The following is a 16,705-nucleotide window of genomic DNA, read 5'->3' as shown; positions in this document are numbered from 1 at the left end:
TTAGAAATACCCAGTGAAGTATAATGCTGGAAACTGCCTGGCACACAATGGACCTGCTGTACCAGTTGTGTATGACTTGGGAAGTGCTGAGAAGACAACCAATTACTATTCACCAATTGGGAGAAGTAAGACTAATATATATATATATATATATATATATATATATATATATATATATATATATATATATATATATTTGCAAAAACAAAGTTAATACAATAGTAACAAATTATGGTGTACAGTATTCAGTATAGTCTTATTTGTCATAGCACCTACAGTATTTGATGTGTGTTTGATTCTGCATGAGGACTGGTTCAGGAGTGTAAAAGTTGAATCTGTGAGGTCCCTCACCGCACATAACCCTCATATTACTATCATTATTTCAGCATGTAATCATTTAATTGCATTTATGACAAACAAAAACAAATGACTAAGTAGAACCAAAGTGATGGTCTCCCCATATACAGTATGTTCTATAAAGCGGCAGTGTCTTGCATGTTCATCAAATTCCTCCCGTCTCTGCAGCTGAATTTACTGCTGGCTTTGTTCAGTTTCGAGCGATTAACACGGAAAAAGCAGCACTGGCTCTGTGCGCTGGAGTGAAGGTGACTGGCTGTAATGTGGAACATGTAAGTATGGGACTGGGACGGGGGAGCAAGGACTGCTGTATAATAAATGTATATCCCACGTGTCCCTGCTACATTCTTGTGCATTGTGTGAATTTCTGCACCTTGTTATCTCAGGGACTGTGCCATCGTGATTTATTTATAGGGCACCAAAATATTCTGCCATGTAGTGTAAAGGGTGAAAGATAAAATACCAAAAATAATACACATCCTTTTAACACAATACCTATAAAATGTTCCTGTATGTGCCCCTAGAGCTTTACAATCTGAAAGTGTAAAAAGGTAAATATTATAGAGTGCATCATAATTATTTCTCAGTGGAGAATAATGCAATCATTATTAAGCGCATACACTGATTCAACCCTCCCCTCCCCCGTGCTGGAGAGCCGGCCACACACTGCACTAAAAGGGCTATTACAATTGTTACAAGTAAATGTGAGGCTGTCACGAGAGCTTGCGACAGGCTGTAATTTACACCAAAACTATTTATAAATTTATATATACCTGGGTTTGAACTGGGACGAGACTTAGATATGATAAATATAATTTTATTCCTTGATAAAGGTGAACACAGCAAATATGTACAAATAACAGGCAAAATATAGACACTTACGTAAAGATTATGGCAAGAAAGCCATCAGGATTAGAGACTGGCCACTTCTCCCATATTTCCAGTTGACATCACAGCAAAACAGGCAGGATACATGCATGCATGAAGATCATTTGCATCAAGAACAATGAAGAACTTTGCATGAACAACATGAACAACAATGGGTAAAGGGTGGTTCTGACTTATATATCATTTTAACCCCCTCTCTCCCAGATACGGCGCCGTGCCGTCTAGCAAACGTCCCTTTCAAGCTTTTGAAGCTAGGTTTGGACTTCCAGGTCCCAGTGTAAAAAGATACACTTACACTGGTTAATTTCCTTTTGGTCAGTTTGGGCCAAGCATAAGCAATTAGCAACTTAGCCTTTGATGACCAGGTATGTAAATTCTAGCCTTCCTGCTCATTATCATAGCAGGGGGGCTGCAGTTTCTCAGAACTCAACCAAAATGTCATATTTACTGCAAATCATTGCATAACTTCCGTTCCGTAATACACACAGTCAGGTGAGATATATTAATACAGTCTGTGACACCTGACGTTCGCAGAGATACCCAACATTACATTGTAATATGAACATTAATAGAGATATTAATATCTGGCATTTAGCAGCAGGTACATATACAGTGTTTAGACTCCCAAAGATATGCTAAATCCCACGATTACAACTATGTAACTCTTATCCTTTTCAGCCAAGGACATCTCATAATATTCTTATATTTAATAAGGACACCAATTCAGATATCCTGTTTGGGGTAGCCCCCCCCTGGCCCCATCAATAAAACCTTTTGAAGCAGGCTTTTGGCGTCCATTGTAAGTGTGAACTGTTACACTTAACTATTCCTTGTGCCTGCCTCCCGCATAAACAATTAGGTAATTACTTCTTTGATCAGGATTATTAACTTCCATTGTAAGTGTGAAGGACCAACACTCAGTTTCTTGGTTCTGGACATTTTAAAAACTGCAAAAAGTCACTTTATCAAAAATATATGTCCCTCTTATGACAAAGTTATATTTTTAATATGTGGGTACTTGGGGTTTTTCCCTGAGGCTGCATCTATCATGTGGGGTTCTAAAACCTTCTCTTCTCTATGACACCAGCTCAGAATACCTTGCTGGCAGGCAAAACAGGTTAAAATATTACCCCCCTTTCTCCTCATGCTCCAGATATCCCTGCCCTGCAGCTATTTCTCATAAGAGGCCACCCATACAAGGCAATCCACTTACACGCTGACACAGGCAGTTGCAGGCCCATGAGGCAAAGGGAATACACAGATAACACATTAGTTAGCCCACTGGGCTTACACAGTTAACCCCTTAAGTCCCAGTGTGTGTGTTATGCAGACACTGATTAACCAGACATTACAATGGAACAGGGGAAAATACATTTTCATGTTATAACAAGGGTTAAATCACATTTCTGGGCCTCAGCCCAGTTAACCCCTTGTCTCCCTGGTGAGGTTGGAGGGGGGCCCTTGGGGGGTAACCCCGTTAGTCCCGGGCCAAACCCTCACTACCGTCACAGAGGCAATTGTAACACTTGTATTGATAGGCCTAAAAAATAAGCTTCTGACTGAATTAGTCACCTAATAATGAAATAGCCAGTTGCACAGTCTGACTCCCCTATCATTTTTGCAGCACTGCATTGGAGGAGGGGGCTACATCCCTGAGGGAGACCCCAGACAGTGCGGAGACTTCTCAGCTTTTGACTGGGATGGATATGGGACACAGAGAGGAGCGAGCTCTAGCAAGGAGATTACCGAGGCAGCCGTGCTGCTCTTCTACCGCTGATAACGCAGCCATCTTGTTACAAAGCATATCTGACACGTGAGGCTGAGCCGTTTATAATAAAAACAATACAAAATAAAGCATTATGCAAAGCTGTGAATGTTTCCTGAAGCTGTTTTGTTGGAATATTTATCTACATATTGTTGCAGATCTATTTCTGTACAGTAGCAGTAAGCTTTAACTCCTCTTTTGACAGACACATGGAAGTTGTGTCCATGTGTCACTGCCATAATTTTGTCACTAAGGATCAGCCACCATATAATGTGATGTAGATCAGGCATGAAAAGAAGGGCCACAAGCGTATTATAATATAAATGTAGATACATTTAACTGAAAATGATAATACTTCAACATTTTGGAAGCATGTATAACATCTGTACCACACATATTTACATTACCTGTGCTCACAAGTGAGTTTTAGTGCAAATAATTGCACTTTGCTCTTGCTAATTTCATATTTGTTGCTCAGGCAGCTTGAGAGTCCAACAGTCACATTAATACCCTTTGCAGACTACCAGTTCAAGAGCCCTATACTAGAATATAGTGGCTACGCTAAAATCACGAACCACAGTAAGGCTCGATTTCTATTTTCTTATGTTTTATTTATACTGTAGAACATTAATAGCATAATTTTTTTCATGATTCAATCCAGACTGGTACTTGACATTTTCATGCCCTTTATATAAATAAAGTAACAATATAACAATGATATGTTTTTTCCAACCTATGCTGCTATAAAAACAAACACATATATATTATATAACCCATGTCCCCCCCCCCCCCTCCCCCCGGTCGCAGATTGGACCCCTAGGGTGTAATGTGGTCTGGCTACATGTGTACTGGTGGCACATATCTGCTGGTAACAGGAGGGCCTGAGTCTCCCGCGATGGTATGGGGGACAACAGGGACAGGCTTCTGGGGTTCTTGCCTTCATCTTTTAGTGGTACAGCACCTCCATCTCTGGCAAGCCCTATCAGGGTAGGGTGAAATCCTTCCAGAGAAACCCCTCCAAGGGGTGAGAGATTTCAGTCTCAGTCTTTTGTAAAAGTAATAGCACAAGTCCTTTATTGTACAGCAGCACACAGCAGCAGCAAATCAGGTACAGTGGTCTCCTCCTCTCATCCTCCTCCTCCAGACTGTACCCCTTCAGGATGGGCTGTCTGGGGCTCTCACTGCTCCCTGCCACCACCCCAAGGTACAGACACTCAGGGTGGGGCTAGCTCTTCCCTCACCCCCTAGGCAGGGTGAGGGGCACTGGTCCACCACAGTTCTATCAACTCTACTCAGGCCTGCCTGAGCTTCTTTTCCAAAGGTAATGCATCACTCTCCATTCCTCAGGACTGGAACTAGACACTCACAGACTCAGGACTGACTAAATTGGTCGTGCACTGCCCTTTATGACTTTGGCAGGCCCCTCCCCTATGTCTCTTGCCTTAGACACAGAGTCATGGAGCCTACCTCCACCAATCAGGGCAGGGCTTGAAGCGGGGAAAACCCATGATAACTACTGGCGGCCTGCCCTTAGCAGGGCTTATACCAGTAGGAGAAAAATCTATAGCCCAAATTATTACCAGGGCTACAATTATAAACACACATACAATAGAAACGTGATTTCTGATACCACCTCTGGTGATTCAGCTTCTTAAGCAAGTACAAACCGGTCGATTTGGCTGTTAAACCATGTGGTTTGTCCCTTCTCTTAGAAGCGATTTGCAATAGAGAATAGAGTTTTTCCTCACATTTCACTCCACTTCTTGGGAACATGCCAAGCCATGCAGTTTGGCAATAACAACGTCAGTGCTACTGGGAAAAGCCCCTAAATCTTCCTGATTTTTAGCATAATTGTCTCAGACTTCAGGGGATTTTGGTCCTTGATCGTTGACATTTCTGCCTATAGATGCGAGTACTCGGTGTGAACTTTATAATCCCCAATTTACCACTAATTATGGGTCTTTCCAATATTTCTTGCTGCCTTTTTATTTATTTATTAATATATTGATCAAAAGACACGTGATTTTTTTGTTTGTATAATAAATCAAATGAATTTAGACAGAATAGTATTTAAATACGAATGGATTTATCCTGCACCCTGTAAATCCAATATAAAGACACAAATAAATATATTTTCGGGGTAATATCACCATGCATCTTTTGCCACAGTGCCATCTAGGGTAGGAATATAGTATATAAAAAAAACCTTTTCAAAGGTGCACTCAAGCATTAACAAACATTATGAAAATCACTGCATATAAAATCCAGATAAAGTCGCTCATCATTAAAATAATGCAGACCAAAAGCAGACTGAAGTATGAAACAGACTGTACTGAAATGCTATTTGCAGTGACACATACTATACAGCTAACAATGATACACAGAATAATCTATCAGACCATGTGGGAAACAAAATGTACCCAATAGGTTATTTTGATAACCCGGTGTCAAGGTCTCCTAGACCTCCTGCCTAGCCATAGTCTTCTTTATCCACCGGGTGTGCTGCTGCCTTCTGGTTCGTCTGTCTGTCTTCTTGTTGCTCCTCTGTCTGTCTTATAGCTCTGCTTCCTGTTTGTTTTCCTTGCCTTTGCTTCAAGTCAGACTCCTATGCACATGCCGCTGTCTTTGATCCTGATCTGTTCCTGTACCTGTCTGTATTTAATTCTGTTCTTAGTAAAAGCCCTTGCTGGTAATCTGGCTTGTCCCTGGTTGTTCCTTGCTCCCCGGTCTCAGTCCCTGCTCCTCGGTCTCAGTCCCTGCTCCCCGTTCTCAGTCCCTGCTCCCGGACCTGTCCTGCCCCGCCTGTCCTGTTCCAGTCTCCTCGTTGCCGACCTCTGCTTGTTACCTGACTTCGCTATCTGCCGCCTGCCTCGGACCCCTGCTTGTTACCCGACTGCGCTGTCTGCCGCCTGCCTCGGACCCTCTGATTGTGACCCCTACTACGCTCCTGCTGTTCCAGCCACCGAGATCCTACCCGCCACAGGAGTCTCCCGTGACACCCGGATACCATAGTTGTTAAACATGACATCTATTGATACATTATAATGATGCCACTGAAATTATCAATATGTAAATCTCCAAGCGGTACAAAAATAGAAAATAAAAAAGTGAAAGAATCAAACAGACTTTTTTTTCTCTCAGGGAAACAGTGATGATTTCAACAAAGTGCAGTAACACATGACTAGACTTCTTCATTGTGTGTCTCAGGGACAGTCACATGGGTAATATTTCTATGCAGTCTCTTTAGGTAAACATATCAATAGCACACACAATCTGCAGACTGAGCCTCTTTGATATACTATGGCTGTGTGTCCCATCTTAAAGTACCATATTTAAGTGTTGGGCAGAGTTAACATTGGAGTTTAAATTGGAGGTGAAGATTGAGGAAGATCTGGACTCCACACAACAACTTTGCAACTGTGAGAACTTTACTTTCTAAACGCTGTGATTATTTGTACTCTTCCTATCCTCCAGTACCTGGGAAGTCTCTCCTCCTGCATCTCATTATGCCCTCCCTATTGCCTTTTCTGCTTACTGTTTCCTCACCCCTTTGTGAATGTCTCTGTCCTCTCCAACTTGCCCACTCCCCACTGCACCATTATTTATACACCTCTCTCCCAACAACTTCTTTACCCCACAATAAAAAAACACCCACACAAATCCAATATTCACACCCTTTATCTACTCCTTCCTGCTGCTGGGGATCTCCCTGAAGCCAGACATACACACTTGCTCTCATTCATTCCTCACTGCCATCTCCTCCCATGCAAATGGTGTTAACATTTTCATTTAATACTGACTAACCTTAAAACTCGCCCCACAAATCTGCACTCATGGCTATTGTCCCACACCCAGTCACTCCTACCACCCATTATGGCCAAGCACAGCCTTCTACAGCACTTATTGTCTCTGTAAGTTCCCCTCAAACCTTAGATTGTAAGTTCTTTGGGGCAGTGATTTCCTTTTCTATTGTCTGATTTTGTTGCACTTATTATATTATTATAATTCCCTGTACTGCATTCTTTGTGAAGCGCTGAGTACACTTTTGGCGCTATATAAATAAAGACATACAATACTTGCTTACTCACTTGGTAGATATTGTAATATACAGCAAATTAATCTCTCGTCTGCTTCTTGTTGGACACAAAATTGGGAACTACTACAAACCAACACTGATATGTCTCTGCACCGGGTCGCTGCCCAAATCGGTCGCATTTCTGTGACGTAGTAGCTGCATCCCAACATGCGTTTTGCCTGACGGCTTCATTGGGGTGTGCCTGGAGGTAAGTGTGACTTTATATTCTACCTGCGGTTTCACATGACCGGGGAGCTACATGAAGATCTACAAAATTACAAAATACAATATATGATAATGTTTAGATAAAACAGGTAAAGTTTAGCTTTCATTTAAGAAAATACATCTTTGAGTTTGCTTCTAACCAAAGAAAATGACATGTAAGGTGCATGATTTAAGGATGCCTCTTTAACCCCTCCCCCACCCACCCCTTTCCCATCTCCCCATAACCAATGATAGACACCAAAACAATTATACACAACACTTTCTGGCCACAGCTTTATTTATTTGAAAACCATCATAACATAACCATTTACAACCAACCCGTACCAGATTGCCCGTTGCTATGTCTTGAGCCCATGCACACACGTGACTCGCAACCCCTGGCTGGCTGGATAATCGAATCAGTCCACATGATTGTAACAGGGGACTTATCCCTGTTCACAAATGTGCCTCTAATCCAGCAGTGTGGTGGTTAACTGCTGGTAGCAAATTAACTAACACCACCTGCCTGATTACAGGTGGTAGAAAAAGCCTGCCTTTGAGACAGGAGGTGACTCCTTAGCTCACGTGTGAGCTGAACTTTGGAGACAGAGCAGAGGTTCTTGAGTCTCCCAGGAGAGACTGACCAAGAGAACACAGATCTCTGGAGCTGACCATGTCTTGAGCTCTGCCAGAAGACACAGCAGAGCTGCTTCCAAGACACAGGGGAAACTTCTAAACCTGAATGCTGACAAACCCTGAAGAAAAGGTAGCAACCAGGACAGAGAAGATTTTCCCTCCAAACCACAAGGAACAGATAAGACTTTTATTACAAGACTTTTTATATCTGTTCATTTCATGCTATGTGTTTGGGGCTAGGAGACATGCTTAACTAAGGGAGTTGTAAATTGCATAGTATTTCACTAGAACCACTCCCAAGTGAATAGAAGCTTTGTTTCCCCCTTGTTTGGATGGTTTCCTGATGTTAAGGAAAAGGCACAATAAAGCCTCGTTATAATTTCACCTTATAAAGTCTCCAATTGTGTACCTCTGTGAACGTCCGTCTACAATGATATATATCACCTTTTGAGAACACCCATTCCATTCGCCATGCTGGTCATTATGCAACTTCCACCATGCTCACCCAAGGCATTAACCCACATGCTGACTCATGCCCCAGTCTGGCAACCTCTAGAAGCCTCATAAGCTGTGGCAATAATTACACCTTCAATCCATATTTCACATTTGTCTTGTTGTCTCCTTTTGTTTTATTTATTTATTTTTTTAAATGTGACCAGCAGTTATTACAACACATACAATAAAATATGCAACCGGCAATGTCAACACCCCATCCAAGGATGAACACATCACGCTTCTCATTCTCACAATACCAAAAGAAAAAAGGTTGGACCACTCGCAAAGCTGCAAGAGGTAAGAGGAAGTGGCCACCCCTTAACTCCTGCCTGTATACCCGCTAATACTCCTACTCTCCCATTCCTGAAACCCCAGCCGTAACACCTTACAGTCACTCACTCTGGGTGTCAGGATTGCCTAGACCTCCTGCCTAGCCATAGCTTCCTTGTCCACTGGGTGTGCTGCTGTCTTCTGTTGGCTCTGGGTTCCTCTGTCTGTCTGTCTTCTTGTTGCTCCTGTCTCTGTCCTTTATAGCTTGCTTCCTGTCTGTTGCTTTTGCCTTTGCTTGCTAGTCAGACTCCTGCAGTATGCTCATGTCTGTCTTTGATCCTGACCTGTTTCCTGTACCTGTACCTGTATTTGAGTCTGCTCACAGTAAAAGCCCTTGCTAGTAATCTGGCTTGTCCCTGGTTATTCCTGCTCCCCCGGTCTCAGTCCCTGCTCCCTGTTCTTAGTCCCTGTCCTGCCCCGCCTGTCCTGTTCCAGTCTCCTCGTTGCCGACCTCTGCTTGTACCTAACTTCGCTGCCTGCCGCCTGCCTCGGACCCCTGCTTGTACCTGACTTCGCTGCCTGCCGCCTGCCTTGGACCTCTGCTTGTGACCCCTACTACGCTCGTGCTGTTCCGGCCACCGAGATCCTACCCGCCACAGGAGTCTCCCGTGACAGAAAGCAAAGGCCACTTCTGGATCTCGCTGGAACAGATTCTTCTTCTGCCTGCACCCTTTCCTGCCTGCTGCAGCAGACCACATCCGCATGGTTGAAGATAAGTACTTTCGTTTCTTTTTTGGAAATCCAAGTTGGGATTTTGAAAGGTTTTTTGTCGTTGCTGCTAAGTGTTCTGCAAGAATTATTGCGTTCATAACGAAAAAACATTTTTTTTCTGAGACTAGAACTGTTACTACCGACTATTGCAGCTTTCTTTGAGATGTTTATTTTTGCAAAGGTTTCTGCAGGGTTTTTTGTGCCACTTTCTCCCTGAGAAGAATTCCCTATTATAAAAAAGACCCTTCCCTGCAGTACCTGTTTTTGCCATTTTGAGACTTTCATTACCTGGACAAGAATTGTCTCTGCATTGTGGGTGGGCTACTGCAGATTTTCAGACTCACATTTCTATTTAGGACGGTTACCTTGATTTACTGCTGTTCACAGGGTCTTCATTTCAAAAGACAAAAGTGCTCCCATTATTTTGTTGCTGCATGCTTTGATTTTCTTGCATCTATAGTTTTTCATATGATTGGTTCTAAGGTTTCAGGTTTACCTGCAAGTTCCCCTAAAGTTTGTTTCTCTGCAACATATGATATCCCTACGCCTGATATCAAAGGTTTCAGATTTGACTGCAGGGTTCTCTGTCTGATATTCCTATGTCAAAAGTTTCAGATCTAACTACAAATTTACTCTGGATTAGTTTCCTGCTGTCTATGATATTTCTATGCCTGATATCAAAAGTTTCAGATTCAACTGCAAGTTTTCTTTGTCTATATGATATCCCTACGCCTGATGCATAAAGATTTAGATGTAACTGCAGGTTTTCTCTGTCTGTCTGATATCCCTACGCCTGATATCAAAGGTTTCAGATTTGACTGCAGGGTTCTCTATCTGATATTCCTATGTTCAATGTCAAAAGTTTCAGATCTAACTATAAGTTTTCTCTGTATTAGTTTCCTGCTGTCTATGATATTTCTATGCCTGATATCAAAAGTTTCAGATTCAACTGCAGGTTTTCTTTGTCTATATGATATCCCTACGCCTGATGCATAAGGATTTAGATGTAACTGCAGGTTTTCTCTGTCTGTATGATATCCCTATGCCTAATGCCTAAAGATTCAGATATAACTGCAGGTTTCTCTGTCTATGTTTTTTCCTTGCATTTATAATCTCTGTGACTGATGTTAAAGTCTTTAAGGGTCAGCTCTCCTATCTTGTGTCTCTCTGTGTCTAATATTCCTGTTGTTCATTCTAATGCTTCTGTTTTAAAAACACATTTCCTCTTTACTGGTGTCTTGGGAAGTGTGGTTTAATTATGGCTCCCACTCAAACAGTCTTGAGCAGTAAATGTGAACACAGTACCACTGATTCTTCAGAACTTCTCAAAGCAAGGAAGAAGAAGAAGAAGGGAGGCATTACTGTGGAAGTTGCAGAAGGAATTAAGAATGAAAATTTAACCTCAGAGTCTGCATTTGATGAAAGAGATATGCTGCAGCTTAAGGCAACTCACAGACGTAGCCCAAGAATAGTGGAAGAGAAGAAAGATGCTCCTACTCAGACGCTTCAAGCTGCACAGAAAGCGATTGATTGTCTTTATGAACGTTTAGATAAGGAGCAAGAGGCCAAGATTGCACTACAAAGCTGTCTATCTTCAGCAATTGCTAAGTGTGTTCTCCAGGAGAAAGAAAGAGAGCAGTTGGAGAGGGACAGGGTAATCCTGTCAAGTAAGCTGGAGAAGGCCTATGCTGATAATGCGCAGTACCAGAATTTCATGGCTCAAGTTGGCGCAAAACTGGAAGCCTCTGAGGAGAAGAATTGCCACTTCAACATAGAACTACGTTCTTTGAGAGAGATCTTCGAAGGATTAAATAGCAGTTTTGAAATGGTAACCCAGAAGTGCAAGAATCTCTGTGTCCAGGTCAGTGAAGGAGATAAGAAACTCCATGAATTAGGAGAGGAGAAGAAGCAGTTGGTCCAGGAAAAGTTGGATATGCAGACAGCACTGCAGAATGCAGAGAGAGTGCTGCAAGAGGAACGTGTCTCCCTGGAGCGGCGCACTCAGGCAGAGAATATGCTGCAGAGTCAGCTGCGAGAACTACGTGCACATCTGCAGGACGCCAAGGAGAGATGGGTGAATGCTGAAGAGAGACAGCGAGTATTGCAGGAGGAAAGTTTCCAGACTGCCTACAAGATAAAGATGCTGGAAGAGTATTTGAGTACCCAGTGTGTCCCCAAAGAACAGCATGAGGAGCTGAAGGTCACACTGAGCATAACCAGAGCCTCGCTGGAGGAGGAGAGGTCTGGGAGAGCACGGCCCGGTTCTGCCTCCAGCAGAAAGTCTCTTTCAGACTCTGGTTCCACAGAGACATCCCCTCTCAGTCCTCCTGGAGACGTGGGGGAAGTGGGCGACCTGAAGGAGTTTGTTCTGCGCCCCGCGCCACGCGGTGTCACCGTCAGATGTCGGATCAGCCGAGACAAGAAAGTGATGGACCGAGGACTGTACCCCACCTACTACATGCACCTGGAGCGGGACGAAAACCACAAGCTCTTTCTTCTCGCTGGGAGGAAGAGAAAGAAGAGTAAAACGTCCAACTACTTGATATCTATTGATCCGACCGACATGTCCCGGGAGGCGGGCAGCTTTACTGGCAAACTCCGACCCAACCTAATGGGGACCAAGTTTACAGTGTTTGACCGCGGTGTTAGCCCAGCCAGGGCTCAGGGACAGTCAGAGAATGCAGCGTCCCGGCAAGAACTGGCGGCTATTTGCTATGAAACTAACGTCCTCGGGTTTAAGGGTCCCCGGAAGATGGCGGTTCTCATTCCCGGAAAGAATTTCAATCACGAGCGCATCCCTTTCCAGCCACACAATGATTCGGAGAGCCTGCTGTCTAAATGGCAGAACAAGTGTCAGGAGAACATCATCGAGCTGCACAATAAGGCCCCCGTGTGGAATGATGACACTCAGTCTTACGTGTTCAACTTCCACGGGCGTGTCACACACGCATCTGTGAAGAACTTCCAGATTGTGCACGACAATGATCTGGAGTACCCTCTGCCCACTGACAAGCCACCAGAGGTGGGTCACCTTGAGTCGCCGTTTCATCAAGGCCTCCGGGAAGAGCCTGGAGGATCGTCCGGAGAACGCTCCTGAGAGGGGGGAGTAATGTCAGGATTGCCTAGACCTCCTGCCTAGCCATAGCTTCCTTGTCCACTGGGTGTGCTGCTGTCTTCTGTTGGCTCTGGGTTCCTCTGTCTGTCTGTCTTCTTGTTGCTCCTGTCTCTGTCCTTTATAGCTTGCTTCCTGTCTGTTGCTTTTGCCTTTGCTTGCTAGTCAGACTCCTGCAGTATGCTCATGCCTGTCTTTGATCCTGACCTGTTTCCTGTACCTGTACCTGTATTTGAGTCTGCTCACAGTAAAAGCCCTTGCTAGTAATCTGGCTTGTCCCTGGTTATTCCTGCTCCCCCGGTCTCAGTCCCTGCTCCCTGTTCTTAGTCCCTGTCCTGCCCCGCCTGTCCTGTTCCAGTCTCCTCGTTGCCGACCTCTGCTTGTACCTAACTTCGCTGCCTGCCGCCTGCCTCGGACCCCTGCTTGTACCTGACTTCGCTGCCTGCCGCCTGCCTTGGACCTCTGCTTGTGACCCCTACTACGCTCGTGCTGTTCCGGCCACCGAGATCCTACCCGCCACAGGAGTCTCCCGTGACACTGGGCTTACCAGTGGGGGAGGAGGGGTGCGGGGAGAGAGGGGCACCAAAGTCATGAGCGCCCTAAGCCATGAGCTCCGGGCTAATTGAACTTAAGGATGCCCCATTATCTCTCCCCCTTCTTACCATAACCAATAATAGACACCAATACAATTATAACACTTTCTGGGGTTTAATATCCACAGCTTTATTTATATAACAACCATCATAACGTAACCATTTAACACCAACCCTTTGCCAGACTGCCCATTGCTATGTCTTGAGCCCACCATACCCCTGGCTGTTCGTATATCCAGCTCAGTCCACATGCTATATATTACCTTGTAAGAACACCCATTCCACTCGCCAGTCTGGCCATAACACCACTTCCACCAAGCTCACCAGGGCATTAATCCACATCCTACCCTAGTCCCCAGTCTGGCAACCTCTGAAAGCTCCACCACGGATTGGGATATTTAACACCTTAAATGAATCTCGCCCCTGCCCCCCACCAATAACATCACAGACACCAAACCATCCGGCATACCATAGTTAAAATTTTTAACCCCCACATCTGACAATTGAAATCCATCTTCCAGAACAACCCAACATCAGGTCTCCAACTTACAGTGCCTAACCACCACCCCGTCCACTTCTTTAACAAACTGGGATATCCTCCTATTGAGTTTACATCTTCAACTTTCCACTGCACTGTCATCCCTCGCCCCTCTCCAACATGTTCTTGGAACCACCTCAGAAAACACAATCAAAACACCCAGAAACAAAACCAATAACTTACATCCCGTTTTATGTCACAAATGAAATCTAACGTGCGCCGCTGGCCTAAGTCATTACCCCCCAGTGATTGCTCCTATCCTGTGTTATCTGAAAATCACAACAAAGTGCGCCTAAAAATATAACCAATGTGATATCAATATGCCTCTGTAAATGACGTCAGCTTATCAAACTGCCATGAAGATCCTTTTTATTTTAATATATGCAGCATTTAATATAAGCACCTTTAATGAAATCAAAGTACCTAAGCTGCCGATCAATTAGTTCTCCTGTGTTTGATCAGTTAACATCCTGCTCCTGGGTTCACGTAATGGCCGACTTTAAATCAATCTTTAAGTCAGTGCTCAAGTGTTTCTAGAAACAGCTACAGAATAACCTTATATTACTAATGGTAACATTGTCTATTCTTACAGCTTTCAACTCTTTCACACTCTCCTGCTGGGAACACTGCAACACTTTCCTGTTTGTGATCATTTGTTGCAAATGCTTTTGCCCTGCTGGGCTCAAAACAATGTGTGCCAGAGCCTGCTATAGCAACCAAAGGATGCTCAGTACATTAAAACTGGCATTAAGAGTTGAAATTTGAATAAAAATTTTAAATACAAATGCAGTAAGTATTATCTAATACTACACAAAATGATTTAAAGAAACACACACATAGGATTTTTAATGTTTTTCTGCTTTAACCCTGTGGCAGGACGGCCTCACTGTGTGGTCAGTAAGAGTCCCAAACAGTGGTTAAGGCTTTCAAATTCAGTGGTTTTATTTTCCACAGTCAAATTAACATTAGGCACACCGTCCCTTTAAGGCCAACATAAAACATAAAAAGAACATCTACTTCACGGTAGGGAGGCTAACTATACAATATAATGCTAATTACGAGTTGGCCGACTAAACTGGTTACCAACTTTAAATAACAGATTCTTATATATAGACGAAGACCAATGTCATCTTGTTTGGTGGGGACTCCTGTCCTAAGGCTGAGGCCCCGGTGTCACGCAGCACGAGCGCCTGCCAGGCTGGCGATGCGTACAGCTGAGATCCCCGATCTGCGGTGAGCTTCAGGGGGAAAGACGGGGGGGGGGAGTGGCGAGGGTGTGGTGGGGGGCGCGGCCACGACGTCACCTGGCAGGTTTGCCCTAATTGGCTGAACCGTCGGGGGTGTGGCCAGCTCTCCATCGCAAGTTGTGATCACAGATTTCCTGTCTTCAGCGAAATCTGTTAGCACAACGCGACGGGCAAGGTATTTAGCGTCCCGGTCCCATTGAGGGGCAGTTCTTGTCCTTATAGCGCCCGCCATAGCGGACAATGGACTTTGTGAATGTGGTTGTTTTTGTCCGTTTTTTTCCCCATGTGTTTTCATCTCTCCACAGACCAAATGCCTTGACCGATTCTGATGACATTTTTATTGTTCATTTTCACCATCCTAACATAGACATAGATCTTGGAATTCATTTTTTTTTTAAGATATCAAAAAAATTAAATGGAACATCTCAACCAAATTGGCTGAAAATGTTCTACAAGTTCTAAAAAAATACATTGTAATGTTTCGTATCAGCATGAGAAGAACAGTTAAAAAATTTTTTTTATCATTTACAAAAAAAAAAAATAATAATTCCAAGATGGGGGCTGCACCGAGTTGGTTGAAACTTCTGGCAGATCTAAGATAGGATGGCAGAAATGTACCATCAACATGTCATCAGAATCTGTCGAGGTGTCCCGATGCATTCTGCACACGCTTTCTACCTGATGACAGGCCAGAACCTCACGTAAAACCCAGTATGACCCTTACCCTAATACCCTAAACCTAATGAAAGTGTAAGACCCTCCAGTTAATTTGTTGTATATCCTTTTCCTGTACTTTCAAAGAAACATTTAGATTGTGAACTATTGCTATAACTAATATTTGAGAAATACTTAAGTCCAGCTCAATTTGTAAAGGATCTTTATTATCAAGGTATGTTACAACATTGGATAAAGGCGGACATGGAAGATTTTATGTTCCTTGTACAGTACCTCAAAATCTGTGACTATCACTTGAAAAACAGGGGAGGAGAGAAGTATTTGGCCAACACTGTATATAATGCAATTGCTGCTAGATGGCACGTTTTTATCTTCAACCAGTAATGGCAAGTCAAAGGGTTGCTGCATACAGGTAAACAAAAGATGACTGCATACAAGGGATTAAATCACTTCAGCAATATCTCACCACAATTTATTACGTGCATAGACAAATAACAGAAACAACGTTTTGGGGGCACAAACCCACCCTTCGCTGAAGTGGTTTAATCCCTTGTATGCAGTTGTCTTTTGTTTACCTGTATGCTGACTAGGTGGTCGTTGAATGGGGCGGCTACAGGGAACAGAAAGGATGCTAAGGGGCCTATTCAATTAACTTCGATAACTAAGTCATCAAGCTTTTTGAGCAGTTCCCACACGATTTGGCACATTTGCTATCCAGAAAGCTCGGGTGACATGCCAAACTCGTACGGGAAGTGCATCTGCCGGAGCAGTCTTGCTCCTGCTCAAACACACCGAGTGGGAGTGTCCTGGAACAGGACTGTTTATTTCTGTTCCCCCTTTTCAGCTCTCTGACTGCCAGCTCTCCTTATTTTATGTCATTCCCAGTGCATGTGGGAACTGCTACATTATTGACACATTCCCCTCTCCTCACTGCCATTAGTTGGTTGCCCTGGCAACCCCCCAACCCTCCTAGCTGAGATTGGTTCATCCCTACTCCCCTATCTTTGCTGACAGTTAGTTTGGTTCTGAGACTGTTCCTGTCCCACAGGGATACCACACTTCCTTTCTCTACTTGCAGC

The 16,705-nt window shown here is 43.8% G+C and overlaps 1 protein-coding gene across 2 annotated transcripts in view; it reads left to right on the top strand.

Annotated features, from left to right (window-relative positions):
* Positions 1 to 16,705, top strand: part of LOC142501599 (intelectin-1-like) — a 45,388-nt gene that overhangs the window by 3,446 nt on the left and 25,237 nt on the right. Inside the window, exons 5-7 of one of the 2 annotated variants that reach the window (XM_075611671.1) lie at positions 5 to 125; positions 526 to 629; positions 2,870 to 3,022. The exons of the other annotated variant lie outside the window; for it this stretch is intronic. Of the exons in view, the coding sequence (XP_075467786.1) occupies positions 5 to 125; positions 526 to 629; positions 2,870 to 3,022 (378 nt within the window). Of the gene's footprint in view, positions 1 to 4; positions 126 to 525; positions 630 to 2,869; positions 3,023 to 16,705 lie in introns of those variants that run through there. 2 annotated transcript variants of the gene reach the window in all.

The sequence above is a fragment of the Ascaphus truei genome, chromosome 8 (assembly GCF_040206685.1).
Source record: "Ascaphus truei isolate aAscTru1 chromosome 8, aAscTru1.hap1, whole genome shotgun sequence".
Classification (NCBI taxonomy): Eukaryota; Metazoa; Chordata; class Amphibia; order Anura; family Ascaphidae; genus Ascaphus; species Ascaphus truei.
This window is presented reverse-complemented; position numbering and strand designations above follow the sequence as displayed.